The following is a 25,237-nucleotide window of genomic DNA, read 5'->3' as shown; positions in this document are numbered from 1 at the left end:
TTAAACATTACTCTTTGATGTCGGAAGCATCGCATTAGTTAGTATTCCCAGTCACGTTTTCCTCCAATAAAACGCTTCCAGGACAAGCAACCGGGCGATGTATCCGATATGACTCAACCTTGTCAGCCCTCATCCAGGTGCCCATTAGGAGCCTGACTCAATCGATTAGCAACGGTGAAATGGTTAACCCGTGAGTCAGCGTGGTAGATCTAACTAAGGAACTGCAGCGGTCAACTTGGAGCCTCGCGCATCTTTGACGCCGTTGGTCAATGGAAACAAAAAGGGGAGACATCAAAGCTTTGAGCTTACCTTTGATGGTGGTAGCATCATCCAACGCGTCAACATGGACATAGGGAGAAAGAGAGAGGAAGAAAGAGAGAGGGAGAGGGTTAGCTAGCAGCACAACACAAGATCAATAACTAGCAGCAACCGAAGGGACGCATCGATACCATGTTTGACTAACTTTTAGGATTCCAACATTTTTGGGAGAATTCTTCTATAAACATGGAATATTTGAAACCACTTTACAAGGCTTGAAATGCAAATGTTCATAAATATTTGTTTCCCATCCTTTGATATATCAAACATGCCTGTAAAAAAAAAAACAGAACTATTTTATCTAGTATGTTAGTACTGGAAATGGCAGTGTACACCCACCCTGCCATAATTTCCTCCTCTGATTCGATACCATACAATAAAGATACAGATACTGGTTTTAGAGAGCAGGTAAGGAGTTAGTCATCTTGCCCCAGGATGCTTATAGGAGGACTGAGTTAAAACATCCTGACCAGAGCAACAAATTCCCTTACCTATAAACTCGACACAGAATACATTTTCTACAAAGCTTTTTCTCTGTGCACTTTACCAACTCCAACTATGGTAAGTGCAGGTCTCTCTATGGAACCAAACTGGTGCATCTCCGCCCCAGAGAGTGGGCGGGGGGGGGGGGGGGGGGGGGGGGGGGGGGGGGGAGTAATTGAACCAAGGTGGAAAAAACAACGAATGCCAAATGTTTGGCTGAAAACGAGACAGCCCTGTGATGGATTTACATTTCCTTTTCGCTGGCGGTGTGGGAAAGCAAAACAAGGCACCGCTTTTAATACAGCGCAGAGCTAAAAGGTTCAACACATCCTGCCTGCTTCATTTTATTCCAGCGCTTTTTTCCACTCCTGAATTTCGTGTGTTCGCCCTCCTGGCTCGCGTTGTCAGAACTTTCAGATTTCGGTCTCTAAGGGAAGACCTATGAAAAGATGCACCAATCGTGTTCTCGAAAAGACCCCCCTCCCCCCCTGAGCAGTGAAACATAAATCTTCCAGCTCTCCATTCGTCTTCCAGGAGTTTTGGGCTCATCTTGACTCCTCTACCCCCAAGGAGGGGCGTGCAACGGTGCTTGGGTTTAAGGTGAAGGCAGGCGCAGGATAACGGATAGCCCCTATCAAAACGGAGCACGGTATGGGTGGATGGATGGGTGGGTGGGTGGGTGGGTGGGGGGGGGTGGTGCTTGTTGTATGATTGTATCAGCGAAGGGCGGCAGACATTACCCCCAGTCTAAGTCCTCCGAGCCGGTCGGCCGTACCTCCCCTGACAGGCTCAGAACACATTGCTTTATTGCCTGTAAAACAGACACCCATGGCCTATTTAGGAGCGGATTACAGGAAGAAGGAGCCTGCTGGAGGGAGGAGGACACTCCATCTCAGCCGAGGCCTGGTGCCCCGAGAGCCTCCGGGGTGTTGGGGCCATCAAGGAGACAACACAGCGAGTGTGGCTTTGTTCGACCTGATCTATGGCTCGAGCATTGAGAGCAACCAGTGAATGATTCCAGATAAGGTCAGCGGCCCCTGGTTGTTCAACTTATGATTTTTAAATGGTCCCCTTTGACCAGAACGCGTGAAAACAAGCCAAACACGACGGCCCCAGCAGGGTCGCTGGCAGGCACGCCGACCCCGAGGTCAAATGTCGCTTTACGAGGACAATAGACAATAGACGCTGCGTTGTAATCAAGGAAAACAAGCGTAGCCAGGGCGCACGCGCACACACGCACACACGCGTTTAATATCCGTTTGCAAGCAGACCAGTTGGATTTTGGTTAACTTTTTTTTGTCAATGGCAACACATGCTTGAAGTAGCAAAGACTAATTAATCCATGGATAAGCTTGGAAATAAACCACAAAGTCCTCATCCTAGCGATCTGGGATCCCTTTAATTATAAAAATTCATCGGCTGGATCATCCGCATAAAGCAACCAAAATTGTCCTCATCCCAAAAAATTAATTATATTAATATTACATGATAAATATTAATATATATTGCCATTATGTTCAGAAGACGATAATGATCCGATAATCACAGCGGTAAGGTAGTAAACAGTGTTTAAAGTGGCGGCCCAAGCCTCTCCAAGATCAATATACTGGTCGCCAACAGAAACCCAAGATGGGGGGGGCGGTGTAAAGAAGACGAGTGAGGGTCAACCCCCCCCGGGACTCTCCCTGCCCCATCGTTCATCTCAGAACATCTTCAAAAGGCAGAAACTCCAATAAAACCTGAGCTGCTGTATTGAGTGCAAGAAAAAAGCATCAATCCGGCCTTCCAACCACTCTCTCTCTCCATCCTCTGTCCATGTATTAACACCTGATGCCTCTGCCCGCATCAACGGCTGCTGCCCCCGAGACCCACTCGTTCAATTATTTATTTCCTTTAGGAGGTTATCTGTGCAGACGGCTCTGGTCTCAACTGTAAAATAAACCGTGTAGAACTACCAAAAATATCCATCTCCAAGAGCAATTCACAAGCGAACAGAAAACGGTAGGGGGATTAGGTTCTTGGTGTGGCAGGGTCTACGTCTGGAACCCTCCGGTGTGGGCCCCGGGGGGGGGGGGTCCACTAACGGCCTGCTCTAGCACTCCGTCTGGCCCGGGAGCCTGGCTGGAGGGCACCCCGACCCAGGTACCGCCTTGGCTGTCAGCCCCCATCGATCGGAGCCAGGGAGGAGGGAGGGCGCCGCGGTGAAAACGGTAACCCAAAAAGGAGGAAAGAAAAATCCTTTCAAGCCTGAAATCCAAGCAGGGCCTTGGGGAGGAGGCAGAGGGGTGGGGGGCTGGGGTAGCCATGCATGGCTTGTTTGTTTCCGTTTGCCGTTTTGTTGGAGGCATATTGATCCCTGGCTGTGCGCTGCTGGTTACGTGTTTTTGTGATCGAGAACCCTGACCCTCAGAATGGACCGCTGGGCTTACACAAGGAGCTTCATTGTATACTGTGAGGTACGCCCTTCACTTGAGTGCAGTGGTAGTATTCAAATGATGGCAATTCATAATTGGGTTAAAGAATTACAATTAGGCACCGAGGTCAAAGGTTAATCACATTTGTGTTTTTTAATCAAAACAATCGACCATCTAATTGATTGATGGCTCTCTTGAGTGGCAGGCGAGGGTTTGATGGATGGGCAGGGCTTTTTGAAACCCAGATCATCATTCTTGAGTCTCTCGCCTCGTCCCTCCAAAGACAGGACACTGAAAATGAGACGACTTCACCCAACCCTCATCTCTAAAGCCCCATCCTTTGAAGGCAGGAGACGGGAGACCGAGGTGAGACGCGACGCCCAAGCCCTCGGCCCGTTATACTTCATGTGATATTTCGAGACAAGCCATTTGTCCCATTTGGTTAATGGATTTATTATTGATTGCTTTCCTTTCCTTTCCCAGTAAATCTGTTTTGTTTAAGAACCAATAGCATTCTAGAGTTAAAATGGCAAGTTCGACCTTGTTGTTCCCAGTTTCTTGAAAGTCCAAAAAAAGATTATCCCTTTGTGACAACAACACCGCGACACTCCAGCCTCACTAAAAGTCAAGTCAACCCTGAATAAGGCTGCAGAAGAAATACTCCCTCAAGGCATCATCCACTTACAGTGTCCACAAGATCTTAAGGAGAAACCAACCGTACAGCTTGGAAGTGTTGGCCGACCCAAGCGTCCCAGACACACCGAGGGGCTAAAAGGCTATGGTGTCAGTGAGGGCCAACAGTGAGATGGTTGCATGCCGCATGAATGCTAAGGCTACCTCCTACAAAGCAGCAGCACTTAGATGTGCCCCAAATCCCCAGGGTCTGGCCGGCAGCAGCAGCAGCAGCGAGGGCGGTCTCCAACAGCAACCTCTCCTCACGAATGACATCAAACCTCACCGCGCGACGCAGTGCCACCACATCACGAGAAACCACAACAGGGACAAATACCGCAGCAGACGTTGCAACGCAATCCACGGCATCCGAGGGACAGTATACGTCTAAATCAGGCAAATTACATTTTACTGGAGAGTTATTTAGATGCCATCAGTGGGGCCGGTTTCTTTGTACAGGGGGGGGGGGGGGGGATTAGCGCCACCATAGCCGGTGCTGAATGGCGTCTTTGTGGCTGTGGTCTTTAGCGGAATCCGAGAGGGGCCGGGATGCCTGGGCGCAGAGGGTGTCAGCTATCAGGGATCCATGCCATGCTAATCTCGGGGCCCAGTGGAGTTCCTGAACCCGGGCCAGCGAACCGCGCTGCCAGCCTCTAGAGTTCCAGAACAGCCCGTCGGGACAAAGATAGGTATTCACCGAGAGGACCACTCGACCGATCACCTCCTCCTCCTCTGCCCCTTGAGCAAGCAGTGGAAGGGGAGGAGCTTGTGTGTGTGTGTGTTGGGGGGGTTGGTGGGGGGAGATCAGAGCACAACAACCGGAGCAGACCGGTACTGGGAGGCACATGCAACTCTAAATCATTGCAGGGCTACGTGCCGACAGATGATTTTGTCACATGCCAGCGTATGACATGATGGCATGTGCACACAGCGCTTTTCGATTGAATGAAACTCCAATAGAAATAGCTTCTTGCTATCTACTTACAGTGCTAAGTTACGATTGCATAGAAAGCCAACCGAGCTCTCCTCTCTAAGGACACTGCACAAATACCTTGCTAGCACGAAGGCGGATACTGAAGGAAAGTGGATTATTGTGAATTATAACTGATAAGATCATGACATGCACTTAGTCACTTGTTTAGTAAATTCATCATAATGACAATGTTCGAGTTGATTGTGCTTGCAATGCGAGGCTGAATATTAAAACGGCCCTTTTTAAAAAACCAAAAAAAAACAAAAAAAAACGAAATAGTGCTTAAATCAGCTTAAATCACCCTTATTCCTTAAGAGAACCATATTCTCGCTGAGGGGCAAATTGATTCATGAAAAATTGGGTCACGGCATTACAGTACAGCATGTTCCCTGAAGAGCAAGTATGGTTGAAGCCTCGCTGGAGCCTCTGATTCATGAGCTCTCTTAATTAAATGTAGACGAGTCGGACAAAGGGGACGGAGTCGCCCTTTACCGACGTGCTCCGGCGGATTAAATTAAAACCTGGCCGGCAAGAGAGGGTTAACGACCGACGACGACTCAAAGCGTGATACGGAAAACAAAAGGAGTGGTGGATGGAGAGCGAGAGAAGGGACGATGAGCGAGGCTGGGAGGGAAGAAGAAGACGAAGAAGAGGGGATCGGGGGGGGATTAATGCATCTAAATGAAGAGATGATCCATTGAGACGCTGAATTAATGTGCGGCCATGTCAGCTCCCCTTTCACAGTGTGGTTTCTGTGTATATTAGGGGAAGGGAGCCCAACCACTTCCATCCCCGTCCACCAGACTCCTCCCTCTCCCTCTCCCAGTGCTCCGTCAGAGGGCCCGGCTCAACCCACTGGCCTCGTTTCCACTCCAGCGAGAAGCAGACATGTAGAGTGGGCCTTGTAAACGCTTGGCTGGCGAACCACACAGACTGGGGACTCATCCCGTCCCCCTCTCCTTCTTTCCTTCTTTCCCCCTCTCCTTCCCGCCCCCTCTCGCTCCCTTCGTCTCTCCCCCTCAGTCTCCCTCTTCCCCCCCCCCCCCCTCCTCCCTCTCTCCCTCACCCCCCTCTCTACCTACCCTGAGCTTCTAAGAGCTCCCCCACGCTGCTTCCAGGCTCTGGCATGCTGTGTCGCGACCCTCTCCCTGGCTGGAGTCCCGGGCAGATATACATTATTCAGCCCTGCACCGAGGACAAACACGAGGGCGAGAGAGGGAGAGGGTTTTCCGTTTTTTGACAGACCGCTTTAGGAATGCAATAAGTGGTAAGTCACGAGCTTGTGCGGCCAACTGTAAAAGGTGAAAAAAAAAACGTGGTCTGTAAATAAGAGCGGTTCATGTGTGCTGCCGTTGAATAATGCAGCCCTGGGATGTCTGTTGTTGCGCACGCCCAACTGTTGCGGAGTCAAGTAAAGTGAGCGAGCGCAGCTCTTAGTGCCACTCTGGTGTCCTCACAACAACCTGAACCCATGCCCAAACGCCCGCCACAGACCAACCCCTCCGCCACTGCCATGCATAAAACACAGCACAGTGTAATCAATGACACACACACACACACACACACACACAGAGTGTAGTGTATGTATACTCAAAGTGATTTGTGAAATAAATAGAAAGAGTTAATGACTGGTACAAGCGGTACTTTGCCAGGATTAATCAGCGGGCTACATCCAGAGAATACTAGATGATTCTTGTCCACCTCTCAACGACCCACCGTGGTTAATGAGGCAGGGGGCTCCACACACGGGCAGGTCTGACCCAGCTCCAGGTGGCAGTGTGCGGTGAGGACCAAGGAACAATGAGCCGCTGGTCTCAGGTCCCACCAGAAACAATGACCCTTCAGTGTCTGCGTTCGCTAAATAATTATAGCTCAGAGAGGATAAAGAAGTAGGGAGCTCGGTTGGCAAATCAGCAACAAGGTAGCGCCCACCCCCGGCGATTAAACTGAATAATGAGCTCTAATAACTTCCTGTTCCACACGCCGGCGTCTCCGGCAGGTCACGCACGCACACAGAGTGAAAGAGAGGTTCAACACTTCTAACAGAACCCAGGAGAACCACACACACACACACACACACACACACACACACACACACACACACACACACACACACACACACACACACACACACACACACACACACACACACACACACACACACACACACACACACACACACACACACACAGTTCGGCTTAAGCCGAGCGGGAATTGAGTGACAAAACCACCTATTATGGGCTCATTTGTATGTGAGTCACAGCCTCCCTTTGTGTGAGAGTGAGATGAGTTGGGGCTCACTCCTCTGCTCCTCAATGAGAGAGTGACAGCCAGGCCGCGGCTCCCCAGACCCAGAGAATGGGCTCCAAACGACCGCTCCACAGACGGCCGCGGCAATGTTGGAGTCGGAGGCGCAGACTCAATAAATCCTGACTGAAGGAACGACTGGGAAACTGGGGGAAATTCCTACGATCTGCGGACGCTGATGAAATGTCTTTGATTGAACGGCAGCACGTCTGCCGGGATCCGTCGTGTCGACAACAAACAGCCACGGGGAACGTGTACATCTTGAACATAACAGACCGAAATATAACAGAAGAAATGCACTGCTGTTGAGGAGGTATGAATAGTTACCGTAGCGGTTGGCTTAGCTCAGCGGGTTGCCTTGTAACCGGAAGGTTGCTAGTTCGATCCTTGGCTCCTCCTAGCCGAGTGTCGAGGTGTCCCTGAGCAAGACACCTCACCTGTACTGCTCCTGACGAGCTGGCTTTCTCTTTGTGTGGTTGACTCGACCGTAAATGTAGTCAAGAGGCCTTTGGGCATGATTACTGCAAACATCTTTTTTAACTTAAAAGGCAGCTGAATCAATTGTATGCGCCACATACATTTAGAGACCGGCGTTAACGGTCCATCCGGGTCTGCAGTACGGGTCAGCGGCTCCTAACAAGAGGGGGTGAGGCAGGGTTCACTGGAGCACCTCCACAGCAGACCTGGTCTGGACCAGTGCCAGACCGGTCTGGACCAGTGCCAGACCGGTCTGGACTAGGGCCAGGCCCCCTGCATGCCGTGGTCCACTGATCAAAGCCCTGTGGAGGTGTCGTGGTGGATTCTCAGACCCCCCCCCCCCCACACACACACACACACCCACACACACCCACACACACTCCGGGGCCGCTGTGAGCAGCAGCTGGCATCCACCACCGCGACTTCACGCACTCTGGTCCGTTACTGCTCATTGTTTAGGACAGACTCGGGTCAATTCTTCAGGGAGGGAAGAGCATTTAAGACAAGAGCTTAGTCAAAGTTTAGGGGAAGTCGGTCCAGTGTTGTTGGGTAACAGCCGATTAACAAAGACCACTTATCTGACTCACAACGCTCCGAGCCCGGCTGAGCTCCGTCTGCGTTTTGGAAAGACAGATCACTTGACTCATATTAAGTGTAACTAAACGATGTGTCTGCGAGGGAAGGTCGGCCAGACGTATTGTTTACTCCGTTCAGTGTGACGCGGCACTAAGTTTTCTGTAACAAAAAGCTTGAAATGCCTACCAGAGGAGAAACAGCTGTACCCCTCTGCTAAACAGAGCCTGCCTACAACCATCCTCCCGTTTCTATCTGGGAAGGTAGTTTGTGGAACTGCTGCCTTGCTTCGTGATACGTTCATATTGTTAAAAAGTCATACTTGCATCCCGATAGAGAACATCTGCATGTTTAATGTGATGCTCGTCCGCATGTTCTTAATTTCTAAATGTATTTGGCGGTAATCAATTGAAAATAGTACCGTGAAAACGTTCCAATCCTAATTCAATCATCCCCATCCACCTCTGCCCGGTCACGGCCCTAATAAACGGAGGCGTCTCTGCGGCGGAGCCATGCATGCAGGTGGCACCCCGAATCAGTTCTGGCACCGGCCCGACCCCCTGACTGTGAGAACAAGGTTAATGAGGCGACAGGGTGTCCCGGGCAGTCATCCACACATCCATCAGCGACACAGTTACAGCAGATCAGATCCACTGCATCCATCACGCTAATCTAACAGGCTCCATGCCAAAAGGGGGGAGAGAGAGAGGCCAGAGAGAGGGAGGAGAGAGAGAAAGAAATAGAAAGGAGGGCAGAGAGAGAGAGAGAGAGAGGGAAGAGAGAGAAAGAGTGCAAGCGAGCGAGAGTGAGAGGGTTGACACAATGCTGTGTAACATGACGTCGGCCCCGGCGTGTTTGATCTTTGATCCGGTGAGTGTGAGGGAGAGTGAGTTAGTAATCATGAGGTGGAATATGTGTTACAGGCCTGTTGGCACAGCCGACCTGAACGGTGGACTGTGCCAAGACAGTTTGGGGGGGGGGGGGGGGGGGGGGGGCAAACTCCGACCTGTGACAAGTTATGCTTGGCACAGAACGCCCCCTGCTGCGGCCAGACCCTTTGGAGCACACAGCTGTGGAGGCCCAGGCACCCAGACGACCACGAAGGCTCATCGGGTGAGATCCCGATGAGCGGGGGAGAGATGAGGAGACTCGGCCAGCGGCATTGTGTTCATGTTACCCCCACACACGGGGAGACGGCCCCTCTATGTTAAAGTCACCCTAGGACCACTTCAATAATATTTTTTCAACATTTTAGAAAAAACTCAAAGACTTTGTCGTTTCGTCAATGATTATTCACTGTGGATTATGACTTGTGAATAACATGTGTAGAAAAACTAAAGGCGTGCCGACACACAGTCCTGCTCCCATTCACTCTCTTAAGTCGTTTCCAGCTCTTAAATTCAATACCTTGATAATTATTGGAGCTGTATATCTCCACTATTTGTGTCACAAACCTACGATAAACCCTTTAAAAAAAAGACAAAGCACCGTATACTGATGCGACTTAAATGCATCCCCTGCTAGTAACCTCCAGGCATCTCCTGTAACATGACCTTTCCTCTCTCTCCCTCTCTACACCCTTTACACTCCCGCCCATCCCTCCCTCTCTCTCTCCATCCCCATCTCTTCCCCTCTAACCTTTCCCTCCCCCCTACTCCCCCACAACCCTCTTCCTCCCCATATGACTCTATGACTCTATGACTCTATGACTCACTCTCTCTCTCTCTCTCTCTCTCTCTCTCTCTCTCTCTCTCTCTCTCTCTCTCTCTCTCTCTCTCTCTCTCTCTCTCTCTCTCTCTCTCTCTCTCTCTCTCTCTCTCTCTCTCTCTCTCTCTCTCTCTCTCTCTCTCTCTCTCTCTCTCTCTCTCTCTCTCTCTCTCTCTCCCCTCCGCCCCCCCCCCCCCCCCTGGGCCCATTGACACCAGCGAGCCCCTGAGAAGCTTGCAGTGGCTGCATGGAGAAGGCTCGGGTGTCAGGACAAAGACTCTCAGAGATTCTGTCAGAAAGGAGACACTTTCCAAACCCAGCCTTTAATTTATCACCGGGAACCTGTTTTTCAGCCTCCTCCTCCTCCTCCCTGCCTCACACCTCCACGTCGAAGAACAGCCCAAGAAGAGCTGCCTTTCCGAGGTCGGGGAGCGACTGCAGGAATGCCCTAGGTCGTGAAGAGTCTCCTGCCTTAACTCCAACCTCTGTGGGCCATTTCCACAATGAGTTATCCCCCTGTGTGTGTTGTTCCCAGAGCATGATGCGTTTCGTTTGGCCGTGGTGGAAAAAAAAAATCCATTACCGCACGCAAAAGGTATGCAAGGTGACACTCGCTTTGTTTGAGTTTCACACTGAAAGATTGAGTGGGGGAGAGTGGTGGTTAAGGGGAGATATCGCGTCAGTAACCGTGTCCGTTCAAAGGGAGACCAGTGAACGGCCATTTTACATTGGACAGCTTGGAAACATTAACTTGATCGCACAAACAATGAGATAGCATAACCGCTCATTTTTTCTAAGCCTTACTGCCAACTCGGGGTCCCTGGTGTCTGACTAAACTGAGGGGAAGAGAAAACAAGGACAGCTGGAACTGGTAGAAGACAACAACAGGCCCCTAGAATCTAGGACCTTAAGTAAACACTTGAATAAATAAACACTCATCATGGCCACCGCAGTCAGCATTCGGACAGAACATAGGCGTTTGACTCAACCAGATAATGAGGCTGTAAGCAGCAGATCTGCCTGGTTTTGGGGTCAGGGGTCGTATCGGAGTGAAGTCCTCCATGATTTGGTGGGCTGAGGTCGGAGCTCACGTCTTGGCCTGAGGCCACAGACCTAACTCTGACTGACAAGTATGGCACTCAGGTCACCCTTACACACACACAGACCCCGACTTATGGCCCTTGTGTTTGCGAGTGGAGGGGTCAGAAAGCCATGTACCCTGGTGACGAGACACTGATCCAGGGAAACTGGCCGTCAAACAGGGAGCTGTGAAAGGACCAGCCTGTCTCCCGGCGCCGCTGTCTCAACACAGACAGAATCCTCTCTAGACAGGTCTACAGTTTTTCACGTGCTAAAAAAAAAAAAAAAAAAAAAAAACCTTTGGCTCGCACTCTTAGATGTTTTTAAAACCCCCTTTTTATTTTTATTTTTGTTTTTAACCTGTAGCCCTTTGAGATCTTCGGATGAAAAGGGCACTATAAATTAAATTTATTATTATTATTATTATTATGGAAGAGTCATATCCCATGGACGCTACCATTTACCATTTTAGAAAGAGAAACGAGAATATATCACTGTCTGTACAGCTAGGATGTTCAGAGAACCATGTGCAAAGCACTAACAATTGCTAGGTTAACCCATTCCCCGTATACAACAAAGATAGCTAGGATAAGATGCTACACAATGCTAAGTACTATTTTGAAGTGCAAGGACGTACAACATACAATAAGTGCGTACATTAAGTGCCAGGATGTAAAACATACAATATGTGCGTAAGAGGGGTGTGGGTCTTGAGTTTACCATAAATCATCATCACAGTCGTCTCTCCAAAGCCCTTCAACATCTGCCTAAACATCAGAACCCACCGTGGTGCAGAAACGGGGGGGAAACTTCTCCAGAAGCCAACGGGCCTCCATCAACCAACAACACTGTAAAACAAGTACGTGCGGCCGTGGGGCGCTCTGGACGAAGCGAAGGAGCCAGTGTTTTCACAGCGCTGGCGGTGGTGGTGCCGTTATTTCGTTTGGATTAGCGTAGCGTTCCGTTGCTGGCTGGCGCATGGCCAAAGAAAACATCACGCTGAAATGGCGTGAGCCTTTCATACCTCGATCGCTAATCAATCACGCCACCTGCCCGCCTTTACATGTAGCCTCCGTGCGTGGTGCACTTGAGTTCCCCAGGCGCGTCCTACGAGGCCTGAGAAGTCACAGAGAGCAGAGAAAGAAACTCTTGTTGTCTCAAGAGGACCCTTAACAGGGTTAGGGTAAAAGTGACCGGGGGGAACATGTGCCAAAGATTACAGGAACATTTGCCTATTGTAAATACAGGTCAGAAATCCACTCCCGTATTCAGCTGTTTATTACTTTTTGAATGTCTAATCAATAATCATCTTGGTAAGGAGTATTTAATCTCTCACACACACACACACTTTCTGTGGTAATGGGCGTGCCTTTGCCGCAATATTCCCATTATAGCCTGGAAGAAACAGACCATTGTTGAAGGTTTGTAGTGTTCTGAATGCTATGGCAACACTACAATACGCAAGATCTATTTTTTCTAAATGGGCTAAACAAGAAGCACATGGTTATAGATTCAATTACAACCGTTTTCCCCCTGCGCAGATCCAACAAGAACCACTTGTTCTCTGCCGCTCCACGCCAGGAGGAGTAAGGGACCATCTCACCACACTGCCCAGTGTGGTGAGACTGACTAAAGACCATCTGAAGCACCCCAGAACCATATCCAGAAGTATCCTCTCGCACGCCCTGGCATCATTAGCAGTTGAGCATCAACATTGGACGCAACTGGTTGTAATCTGAAAGCAGAGTTTACAGATAGCCCTGGATTGTAGGGTGGAGGAGATAGGCCCATTCCTAACCAAGTAGTTTATCACCACAACATCATGTGGATCTGAATTTATAAACTTTATTATCTGGTGAAGGAACTAAATTTGGCTTTTTTTAAACTAGATAACGAATATGAACATGAACAGTATTTGCTCAAAAGTATTTCAACAAATACTTTTGATTAGTGATAGAGATGATATTTGCGTATTTTACGTAGGGCCTGGCCGATATTGATTTTTGAGTGCCGATGCCGATTATTTTCAGAGAAAAATTACGATTACGATTTAATCGGCCGATTAAAAACAAAACAAAAAAAAAGCCTATAAAACGTAGTTTTTGATACCTTAAATATACTTTAAACACTTTTGACGAATTTGTGAATTGAATGCAGAACCTTTGAGTGTTTTAGAATACATTTACAGTAAAAAATGAGTGTAATGTAAAATGTAAAATAAATAACTAACTCCCAATTTGCTGCGCTTGTGAGCAGTGACTAACACGTGCGTGCTGAGCAGTATGGTCTCACCGTTAGAGTCTACAGTATAACAAATTAACATGGCCTGGGACCTAAAGAAAAACAGGTACAACATGCCCCATCAACGCGTCTTGTGTATATTGGTGAGGTGAGCGCGCAGCTGCCTGAGCGAGCCTGCTTTCATGTTGTACGGTAAAATTCAATCTCCTCTTTTTTACTCCAGCTAAAGTTGTTAGTTAGCAAGGCGAGTAGGAGCGCAATCTGCAGGATACTAAGCGCAATAACATTTCTAAAAATAAAAAAATAAATAAAAAAAAATCGGTTGTAATCTGCGTATTTTTGGCAGATGTTGATTATTTTCAAAAAGGCTATAATCGGCCGATTAAATCGGCAGGCCGATGAATCGGTCGGGCCCTAATTTTACGTGCATCGGCCGATACACGTTCGCCGATTTATTTGCTCGCGTTCGCACCAAATGTCGGCTCAAGAAAATCGGCAGCCCGTATCGGTCATCGGCTAAGGAAAAAAATAAATAAACGTATCTGCACTAAAAAATTCCATAACGGTCGATCCCTACTTTTGACAGTAAAAGTATTTGTTAGTACATCAGTAGCGGTAAAGTCCTAGTGTCTCTATGGGAAAATACACAATTCAGCCATTAAAACATAACTTATGAGTCAACATTGATTTACTACATTGCAGTTCAGTGGTAAAGGAAAAAGATTGGAGCAAACATAGACCTAGAAAACATAGAAAAGGAACACAACTTAGTTGCAAAGCCATCAGCCCCTCTCATTAACTTATGGGGCTGGTTATTGGATGCTTACTGGTGCGGCATCAAAGGGGGGACTGGGAATTAACCACATTTATCTAAGCCAGTGTCCCCCCCCACCCCACATCACTTGATCTGGGGCGACCAAAATCAGCCCACGATCACAGGCTCCAGGTGGAGTTTGTGGCGGCTCGTATGGCCTGGTGGGGGGCGTGGAGGAGCAGTGTGGGGTGGGGGGCAGGGACAGAGTTCAAGAGGATGGGGGTTGTGAAGTGTGTCGAAGGGCTGTGGTTGAATCGCTGAACCATGAGGAATGAATAATCATCCCCAGATGCTCAACCCGGGATTATAAAACAGCAGCTTCAGAATTAGTTTAGCGGTCGTCCTCATTCATGTATTTCCAATTCCATTGGCGAGTCAGAGGCTTACAGCTACCATATTCAGAGGTGTTCTGGGCCTAAACTCAACAGACAAATTAGTTAATGTGTATTTGTCTGGAACCTCTTGGTTCATTCTCGATATCCGAAGGCACCGTCCAAAATGCTTCTCAACGCAATTGGATGAACCTACAACCAATCGGAGCAATGAAACCTGTGACACAGCAGCAGCCATCTTTGTTTTTCATTTAAATGCCTAAACGGCGCTCCCATTGGGCGCTCCTCCTCTTCATCCAATCAAACCCACCCCTTACTAGATTAATGGCTGGGATTGGCCCAACCCGGGCTGGTCTGCTCTAAATCTGTCTGCATAGTAGGGGGGGCCAGACGCATATGCTAGAGCAAATAAAACTTGATCTGATTCGTCTGGTTCCCAGGCTACAATATCACTCCTTTCTGGTCTGACTTTCCACTAATTGTAATAAAACATTTCAAGGCCTTACTTCTTACCGGAGACCCTTGAGGGATTCCGTTTGGAATGGAGCCTTTGTGGTCACCTTATACCCCTCACGCTGGAGTCATGGGGCGCCCTCACCCCAGTCTGCCCTCACCAGAGAGGCCTCCATGTTCCTCCATGTAGCAGGCACATGTCATTAGAGGGCCATCTGGCTGAAACATGAGCACGTCCTTTGAGGGCTCCCCTTTAGCTGGTTTCTGACCTTATTCCAGCGCCCTGTCGGGGCCTTAATGTCCCTTCTTCTAAATGACCTGCACCAACTATCACCTACGCTTCACCGGGAAACTTCATTCGTTGACTATTGAGACCACAGTAGATCACCGCAGTTGAACACTAATGAGGAAAACGAACAAGGGATCTGTTAAAAAACAGTTTCTTTAACTTTAAATAGTAAAGATAGTAGAAACTATTTATAAATATTTAACTTAACTATTATTATTAACTATTTTTTTACTAACTATTTTTACTATCTAGTCAAAATAGTTACCTACAAGTCTTTAAAGTAACTTCAAAATGTGGCTGGTTCGGCCAAAAATCTATCGCTTCCTTCTCGGTTCGAGTTACGACATGAAAAAGGAACAATTCTTCTTTCTTTGGAAATGTAAACAGGCGATTCTCACACACACTCATCAAGTGTTCAGTTGTGGGCTGCTTATGCTACTTTAGGGAGTTTAGACTAACCCTCTGCTGTTTCCCGCCCAGCGCTTCAAAGAGAGCCGGTCCGTCTAGTGCCTTGACTTCCCCTCATATTGCAGTTAGCTTCAACGGTAAATGCTCACGACGGAAAGTACTGAATTTGATTTAATAACTGGAAATGGAGATCAGTCATGGGGATTTAATAAACATCCTTTGAAACGAGACTGCTTACTCATTAAAGTACGGAGAAAAGACTCCTTACTCATAAACCTTACCCGGGGGGCATACTGTTGTTTATTTTGTTAGCAGTTAACAGGATAGTCCTTCCAAATGCAAACCAAACAAACTTCGTTGGAAATAAAGAAAAAAATGCATGTCTAATGGAAACTTAGATGAACCTCTTGTTATGCAAAATAAGACGCTCACTGAAGCATAGCAAATTAAGAGTGCATCTCATCGCCTTCTATGCACTGGGCAGCAACAGCCTCATCTTGAATGCATTGTGTCCACTCTGGAGAGGCTTGATCAAACAGTTTGCGTGTGGGTTGACCGTCTGCCAGACATCGCAGGATACTCCCTTGGAGGGGGGGGGGGGGGGGGGGGGGGAACATTGGTGAAGGATTGCGGGAGGAGGCATCACCATCAACTTGAAGGATTAGCTGCATGCTAATGTGATGCTCTACTCACATGACCCCGATACCAGCATGCTAACAATTGACTGAACAAAGTTGCTCCCACTTAAAACACCATGCTGAACCCGACTGGTCCATGTTTCTTAATGGATCCCTTAAAAAGACCATTGAATGAGGAGCTTTATTGGCTTGGAAAACAACATTTTCATGTGTTGAGTAAACCATGTACTTTCAATTCTTTGGGGGGGGGGGGGGGGTGAAACTATGGTGTTGATATGACTTGGCTGATAATCAACACATGGTTCTCCTCCATCTCATTTGAGGATGTGATGATTTTCGACATCTCCAAATGGGGGGGGGGGTTCAAAGACAGGAACCCTTTTTGGGGCAGGGGGTATACTTCTGCCTTCCTTTAAATCCTGGGGAAAGATACATGAGGGAGAGGGGAAAAGAGAGAGCAGGAGAGAGGCAGAGAGCTGCACCCTGTTCTCAGGTGTCATCTGACCTCATTCAACGACAGAGGAGCGAGGTTGTAGAGAAGGCAGAGGTGTACCTTTTCATCACACACACACACACACACACACACACACACACACTCCGATAATGGAGGAACAAGAAAGCTCTTAGAACAGTAAGATGTCTGCCTGACAGCCAGAGATGACAGACCAGGTGAAGTCACGCTACGAAAACACATTTCAGTTAATGCATCCTAAAAAGGGTTTCGAAAGATTTCACTCCACATAAAAACTAGAACCATAAAAGATAGAAACCCCAGCACCAGATTGATGGAGAAAATGACAGTGTTCAACAGTTCACGTAACAATTGGTATAAAAAGCAGTGCAATGCTCACGCAAGTATTTATACATCAACAGCACATCAATCAGAGCTTCAATGAATCTCCACTCTCGCATACGTTTGCGACACATGCCAATTAACATTCCCTCTGTAAAGTGCATTACTTATATGGGCCTCATTTACTACACAGAAGAAAGGTAAGTGTGGATATCTAGTGGAAAGCATAGATTGAGTGGGTGGTGCAAGTCTGTTTATCCACTTTCCCACTTCCAGCAACCACCACAGTTCCTGTATGGTTCAAACATGTGCACTGGCAGTGAGGACAACATCAGCTACAAGGTTACAGCCTCCCCTCCTACAACCAGACCCACAGAAGAAAGCATCGCCCGACGGTCGCCCTCACCCTTGTCACCACCCCCTTCCCTGACCCCATGTTAAAGCCCATCACAACCGTCCAAACAGCATGAACACCGAGATAACCAGCGGAAGAAACAGTGGCTTCAGTTTCCACACTGAACAGCTTCAGATTCCACACTGAAAGCTCCTCTACTGACCCAACGGCCGTAGGAAGCGACCCGCGCTAAAAACATCCGCCAGGAAGCACCGGTTCCCATTGTCTGTCAGACACAACAACCGTCAGCAACGTCGGCGTCCATCAGCAGCCTAGCGATCGAACGCAGGAAATAATAACCGGCGTACCCGCTGAGCTGAACTCCTCCGCAGGTGAGATCACAACACATTGTGTGAGTGGTGGTTGTCCTGCGGTAGGATGCTACTCCAGCTGGTCCCCAAAACACAACACCCAGCATGGAGAGACAGAGGGGAAGTGGAACCCGGGCAAACAGGATGGAAGCAGGCCAGCGGGCCAGATGTTGGCGGGCCCAGGGGGAGAGGAGGCTGGCCGATCAGCAGTTCACCTTGGGGAGGTATCGTGGTGCTGATAAAGGCGCCTGCCCGGGGTGGGTATAAAACGGTGCCAGAGAGGTTATTGATGAAGGATAGGAGACCTGACACAGCTATTCCAAGCTGCCAAAAAGCCGGATTTCTGCAGGTGTTTTTTACAGAACTGATGTTAGTGTAGCTTTCGAAAATAGTTGACCTTATCGTCCGTCTGGTATCAGGATGGAACGGTGTCTGCCCTACATGGGCTGGAATGTACCCTGACGCACGTGGGCGGTCCATAGATCTCCAGCTCAGAAGAGGCCCTGCAGACCCACATCACGTCCGGACCACCCGGCACTGTCCAATCACGGCCCGGTCGGCAGGACGCCCCCCCCCCCCAAAGCAATAAGAGGCCGCCTTCCATCACAACGCGCCTGCTGGGCAAACGTTAATAATTCAGCCTGTGATGCGCTGTCAGCCGTCGCTGTCGGAGCGCATCACGCTGAACACCGGCCCGGGAGATCGGACAGCTAGACAGACGCAGGGTTTGAAGAGAGATACAGTCCATGTCTTCAGGTGAAGCCGCAACGGGACGAGGGGGAGGCGAGAGAGGGGTGAGTGGGAGGTCAAGGGCAGGACGGGAAGCCAACATCACCAGTGCCTTAATGAGTTCCGTGTGAGCCCCCCCACCCCCGTCTCTGAGGGTCGCCCCCGGCCCTACCAAAGGAGATGATTGGGATTAAGTGAATGCACGTTTGTTTCTGTGCATGCACCGAGGAGTTTGGAATCGAGACTTGTCCTGGACACAGCCACGAGGGTAGAGAAGGGATACTAAAATAGTGCTGCTATTATATATCTGTCAAGGAAACAAACCAGCAGCAGATGAAAAAAGATGAACGATGATCGGAGACGCATGAGCCATCTTGATTAAATGTTTCCCGCCTTGACGCGATGCCACTTAGCTGTAGCAGTGCAGGAATTTGACTTGGTGAAAGATGAGGAAAGCGTTAAAACAGTTACAGGTGTAAATATCCATACAGGATGATGTAAGTAGCTCATGAAATCACACGCACACTTCAACACATCCTTCAACGAAGGGGAGAGCCATACCTGACGCCTTCAGCTGACAACATGAATATCATAAAGGCACATACGGGCCTGTTGCCCAGTCAACACCCTTGCAGGCTTGTCAATCCACAAATGACAGCAAAGAAATATGCAAAAAAAAATAAGCTTATCTCCCAATCTCTATTTCAAGATGTACCGTCTAGTCTACACCGCTCTTTGGGAATGTGGATAATGAAACACTTTAAAATAACACTTTATTTTCAAACTCTTGTTTGAGTTGGCAAGAGTCTAACCAACTACTTTTGCAGTTGGTTAGACTCCAATACGCAAAACGAGCGCAGATCCAAAAGGATAAGGAACACCTGAAGTATATTAACCGGATAGCCAATGTGCCAAAAGAGGATGAGGCGAGTTGCTACAACTTCTCAAACCCATACAGCCCTACAGAAACCGGTGAGGTCAACACTACATAAAAACATTACAACTGAACTGAGACACGGACATGTGGATGGAAACCCGATATGGCCTCTGACCCCCGGGTGTTAACCAGGGAGGAAACCCACTCCCGGGGTCGGTGCCAGTGATCAGACATCCTACACTATTGAGCCTGAGATCAAAGCCCGCTCATTGTCCTGCCCATTAAACACCAGAGGCCATCTCGGCCTGTTTAACCCCACCGGCGGGTGGGTGTGATGGGGGAGGGGGCGGTGGGAGGCCGCGGGGGGGGCACTGACGTGATTTAATTGAGCCGTTGGAGACAATGGCGTCTCCGGCGAGCGGGATTACGCGATGGCATGCGGGCTGGGGAGGAGGGGTCGCCCCTCCTTTCACACAGACTCTGGGTGGAGGGACAGACCTTCCCACGGGACGCGTCCTTCGCTGGTTCTGCTGGACTGCGCTCCGGCATGGACGTGGCAACGCGAGGAGTGGGTTGCTGCAAGGGGGACTTGTAACCGGAAGGTTGCTAGTTTGCTCTTCCTAGCTGCATGTTGAGTTGTGCCTGAGCAAGGCAGCTAAACCTAACTAGCTCAAAATGAGCTGGCTGTCGCCTTGTATGGTTGTCTCCGCCGTTGGTGTATGAATGTGTGTATGGATAGTTGCAAGTCGTTTAGGGTAAAAGCGTCTGCTAAACGTCAATTATTTGGTGATTATCCAGACCGGACCCCCGGTACAGCCCCTGCTGCACCTGGACCCTACCGGAAGGGGGAAGCGGCCTTCAGCAGGGATTTACAGGAGGTCAGGAAAGGAGGACAGACTACACAGCGTGACGGCCAGGAGAAGAGTCTGTTTACCGTTGATTTATGTGCACGGGAAAGCCCTTGGTGATATGGGGGGGGGGGGGGGGGGTGTGTGTGTGTGTGTGTGTGTGTGTGTGTGTGTGTGTGTGTGTGTGTGTGTGTGTGTGTGTGTGTGTGTGTGTGTGTGTGTGTGTGTGTGTGTGTGTGTCCCTCTCTCTCTCTCATACAGTATAACATATGCATGATTCTACAACTGATACGTGTAACATACAGACCCAACATCAAACACTTCTCACAAGATGTGACCGGACTAATTGCGTGGAAGCCAACCAACGCAGGTGAGAGTGCCGCAACAAAGAGAGAGGGGTAGGTCGAAACTACCTCGCTGATCACTCCATAAACCCAAGTCAGACACACACACACACACACACACACACACACACACACACACACACACACACACACACCACCCCCCCCCCCCCCCCCCCCTCAGAGATTTCCAGATGGGCCTCATAGAAATAATTGGAGTGAATCTTTTTGGGGAAAGAACAAGACAAACAACATGAAAACGACAGACGAGAGACCGAGAATGAATGAGAGAGAGAGCGCGAGAGCGAGAGAGAGAGAGAGGTGCGACCAGCAGGGTTGATCCCAAAGCCTACGTTTGATTATTAATGCCTGAATGAAAACAAGCTGGCATGTACTTGCAGGTGTGGGAATACTGGTTTGAAGAGCACAGGCAATTAGTTGGAGAAATAATAAAGTGAAAGTAGTAACCTTGGCCACACTGTGCCGGGTTTGTTAGGCAGTGCAGTGGTCAGTCTTTTTTTTATTGCTTGCCAAATAAGTTGAGGTAAACCTTCCATCATCCATCAGCACTACTTTGCTTCAAAATAAATGACTGAAAAATAAAAGACGATTTGCCCAAACATTTGTGGTCAGAAGGGTAATTCAAGCAAACAGACATCTGGACTAATGAACTGCATTCAAACCAACCACCAGTTAACTGTCTTTTTCTGTCTCTTTCTACCCTTTCATTCTCTAATCCATTAAGGGCAGCGAGGCGATTGATTTTGGCAAACAGTCCACACAAAATGTCAAAACAACTCCTCTCCACAACCCGCAAAAGACATTAAACAAAACCATGCTAAAATAGAGCAATAAACGTACCATCGGTCGCATAAACATCACCTTTCAAAGCAAGCCAGAGAGATAATATTTAGATGGCTTCTAGAAAGGGTGACCAGAGTTTACTTTACTATCTGAAGGGCAGACACAGCAAACCAACCGACATTTCAGTTGAAAGTAGTTTCACAAAACGACCAGGTTTATAAATCACATTTCTGAAAAACATTTCTCAGCCAGACCAATGAAAGTATTTTGATTTCACCCCAGGTTTTAAACATGATTTCACCGGCACCAAACCCTGGCCTGGACAATCTGTTAGCAACACCGTCCCAACTGATCAGGAGCTGCGTTCTATTTCCACCGAGCCACTGGAGGTTTCACGGTCGCGTGTGAAAGGCCTTTGCTCGTGTTGTTGTCACGCAGGCCTCTCCGGCGCACGGCAGACTCGGGCTAACCCTGGTGGAGCCCAGCCACAGCTCCTCTCTGACAGCCAACACCGACAGTTGGCATCCCTTCCACGTTGGTTGCAACAACTCACAGAGAGTGAGGCAAAGGCACCCTTCCCAGATGCTGCGAGTAGTTTACAAGATGTAGCATTGATTTCAAATCCAGCATTAATGTACTAATCCACACCGATATGTCAATGTTATGACTGATGTCTCTTAAGGGATTAAAGCGTGTGCGTGAATGGGCGTGTGCAAAATATCCAAAGCCACACTTTCCTTGGTGCATAACCTAATATTGGCTGCGCAATAATGCTTTCCTATAATAATATTCCTATATTTACATCCTGCAGGTACAGAAGCCATGGGAAAAAAATCTAAGGAAATGTTAAACAGTTTTGACATCAAACAGTATCAGTAGTATTTGTAGCCAAACCAGCAAACTGTAAGACCCTGAATAGCATCTAAGCCAACCAAAATACTGCAAGCCGATACAGCCCAAATTACCAAACTGGCCGCTTAAAATCATAGCAACTAGGTCAGAGAGAAACACAGGCCATCATAAATAGAACTTCATGGAGAAAGGGAAGAAAGATTCAACAAAGCTGCAGACCCATAATTATTATCGTTCTCTGTTAACAGAAGTGGAAAACCACATTCCCTTAATGTGAGTTTCAAAAAGGATAGTTTGTTTAGTAAGATACCTAGTCAGTGAGGTAGTAAAAAAAAACAAGAAGGTAAACAATGCATTCGGGTAGAGCAGCGTTGGAGCAAGAAATGGGCGCTACGGTGAGAAAAAAAGACTCATACTGGGAAGGCCTACAATGGCGATAGTTTCCTCATCCTAAAATGACGAATAACATTGAAACAAGATACACAAATTCTCTTAGCCATTGGTCTGAACAAAACAAAAACATATGAAAAAGGTGCGTCGGGCAAAGTCAATTATTCATGAGGGGAGAGACTGTCAGAGAAGAGCACAGGTGGATGCTAACTAAATATTTCAGCTCTGGGCAAACTGCTTGGCCTGCTCGTTGTTCCAAATAAATACTTTAGTTCTGAGCACACACTCTTCATCCAAACATATATATGCGTGCGTGGAGCCAAATGAGAAACAGACAGTGGTGGGGAAGGGGGTAGGCAGAATGCTGCAAGGCCCTCTGTGGTGAGGAGTATGGCAGGGTGGAGGGGGAGCCGGTATTTACAGTATGGCTGTTTACCAGTGCCTTCCATCAGAGAGAAGCGTCAAGAAAACTGTGCTGTGCTGCGGGAAAATGGACTTCAGATAAAGAGGATCCCAATAGAGAAACTTAGAGCGTTACAAATATAATGGTAAATATTTGTGTTCAGCTGAATTTAGATTTTCCCTAATGCAAGCCCACCTCTGGAATCTGTTTTTACCACGGCAGCCAGCAAACAGATACCGTAGCAGTGTGTTTGTGTTCCAAACACCACAGCACTACACACCACATCAACAAGGGGAATTCAATAATAAATGAAAGGAGAATACAGTCCGACACGCAGAGTTCAAGTGTGCGTGTGTCGACAGTGGTACCTGGCCTGGCTCTATTCAGCCCCGCCAATAAACCGTGGTCAGCAGACCTCTCCCACTCTCCCCCCCCCCGCCTCCAACACAGAGGACACATTCATCCCTAAGTGGGCATCATGTGGAGGGTGGAGGAAGGGGGTTAGGAGGAGGCGAACAGACCGAACTTCAAATCCAGGGAGGGGGGCTTTTTATAGCCTTTTTTAAAGCCATAGTTTAAAAAAAATATGTCATAGTAAAGTGCACCTAGGTATGCGTTATTAGGTGCCATGGTGCAAACTTTGGCGATCGGATAACACGTTTAGGTCGCTCCGACGAGATGAGAAGTGAGCTGATGAGCTGTTGGCAAGTAAGCACATTCCTTGGTATACGAACAGGAAGGCTCCATGTGTAGCTTGGACTGGGATTTCTGTTTAACTCTGCCGAGGTAGCAAAACTCCAAGCCCAAATGGGGGGCTGTATTTGTGCCTATGGAGTAAATATGGATGTTGGTTGAGTCTGCAGAGATCCACACAGACATGGCCTCTGCGCCTAATCCATTCATGTTTGATCCCGTCCATGGACATGACTGCATGAGAGCCGGGAAACACAACCACCTTGGCTCACACAGGCTTTCATGGAATTTATGAATATGATAATGTAGTACCGGCGGGTCTGCTGCGTTAGTGGATTGTTGAGTATGCTCTGGAGAATGCGAAATAGGAGAGGGCTGCTCTCCCATAGATGGATTCACCATCATGGAGTCCCCAGGTACAGTTTAAAGAGGAACATTATGTAGATGCACGTACGTCTACACCTCATTCATTGCATTGAATACACTTCGAATAAATACTTTGCATTTCATGGTCACACTCAATGACGAGAAAATATTTAAAAAAAAGCAGGTAACCAAAAAAGAAAAGAAAAAAGAACTTCCATGCTTCGAAAATCATACAAATCAAAATTATTATTAAAAATATTTCGCAATTGTTTCCACTTCCACGCAGCTTTAATGTGCGGCCATTTGATTGTCCTGATAAAGAGGTGCAGAACTGGAACTGGAAACGTGTGGTTTTCAGGGTAACCAGAGACCAGTAACCCGACCAGTAACTCACCTTGGAACAAGACGATGCCCACCGCGTACAGCGCGCCCATGGCCGGCATTGTCCTGCGGGTCGCCGGGGAGTGAGCCGTCCTCTGCCGCCGTGTTTCTCTGCGGTTTGCGTGTAGTGCGGATAGTTCCATGGTGGTGATGAGACACCGGACAGCTGCTCAACAAACGACGGGAGACGGACTGGAAGGGGATCCACCGGGGAGCGCCTGCGTGGAGGTAGGACCGCCAAGCACTGGTGCCTCCTCCGCCGGTCTCACGGGCTACCTCGGATGTTCCCGAGAAACTTAAGACGATTAAAACATGTGTAACTCCCTGGAGGTGGTTGCAAAGCGTATACGGACGCGGAGGCAGGAGGGGAGGAACACACTTTCCGCGGTAGACGGCGGCGGAGCAGCGCGACGCGGATAAAAAAGTTTGCGGTCGTGGATCGCAGGTAGCCTAGGATAGCGACGCGGCGAGGAGGTGAAACGCGTTACTTTGCTGCACTACGGCCATCTCTGTCTCTATCTCCACGTACGGTGTGTCTCCTTGTCGCAAAGCTCCCAGCGCCGCGGTGTCCCTGGCTACCGTCCGCCAAACCATTCGGTGGGTCTGGGGGAACAGAGGGAGTTTCTTCGGCGCGCTGCAAGTTGGTTCCCCACTCCGGTTCACCCTCGGTCTGACTCGGGCTCCCTCGGCTGCTTCCGGTGCCAGCGGGATGCCATGGCGAGGGGGGTGGGGATAGGGAAGGGAAAACTACGACCCCCTGGTGGATGGGTATAAGGAAGGCAACACTGCGACCCTCTGGTGGATGGGGATGGGTTTTATTGTACTGGATGCCCCCCCACATGTAGGCATGCATGGGAATTAACCTGAGCATGTGTG

General features: G+C 48.7%; 1 protein-coding gene across 1 annotated transcript in view; it reads right to left on the bottom strand.

The window, feature by feature from the left end:
• The window catches only part of ptk7b (protein tyrosine kinase 7b), a 72,640-nt gene extending 47,586 nt beyond the window's left edge, over positions 1-25,054 (bottom strand). The window contains exon 1 of the mRNA XM_030379218.1: positions 24,375-25,054. Coding sequence (XP_030235078.1) covers positions 24,375-24,504 — 130 coding nt within the window. The 5' untranslated portion in view covers positions 24,505-25,054. The remainder of the gene's footprint in view (positions 1-24,374) is intronic.
• Positions 25,055-25,237: the final 183 nt, after the last annotated feature.

The sequence above is a fragment of the Gadus morhua genome, chromosome 15 (genome assembly GCF_902167405.1).
Source record: "Gadus morhua chromosome 15, gadMor3.0, whole genome shotgun sequence".
Lineage (NCBI taxonomy): Eukaryota > Metazoa > Chordata > Actinopteri > Gadiformes > Gadidae > Gadus > Gadus morhua.
The sequence above is the reverse complement of the archived record's forward strand: the minus strand, read 5'-3'. Positions and strand labels throughout refer to the sequence as shown.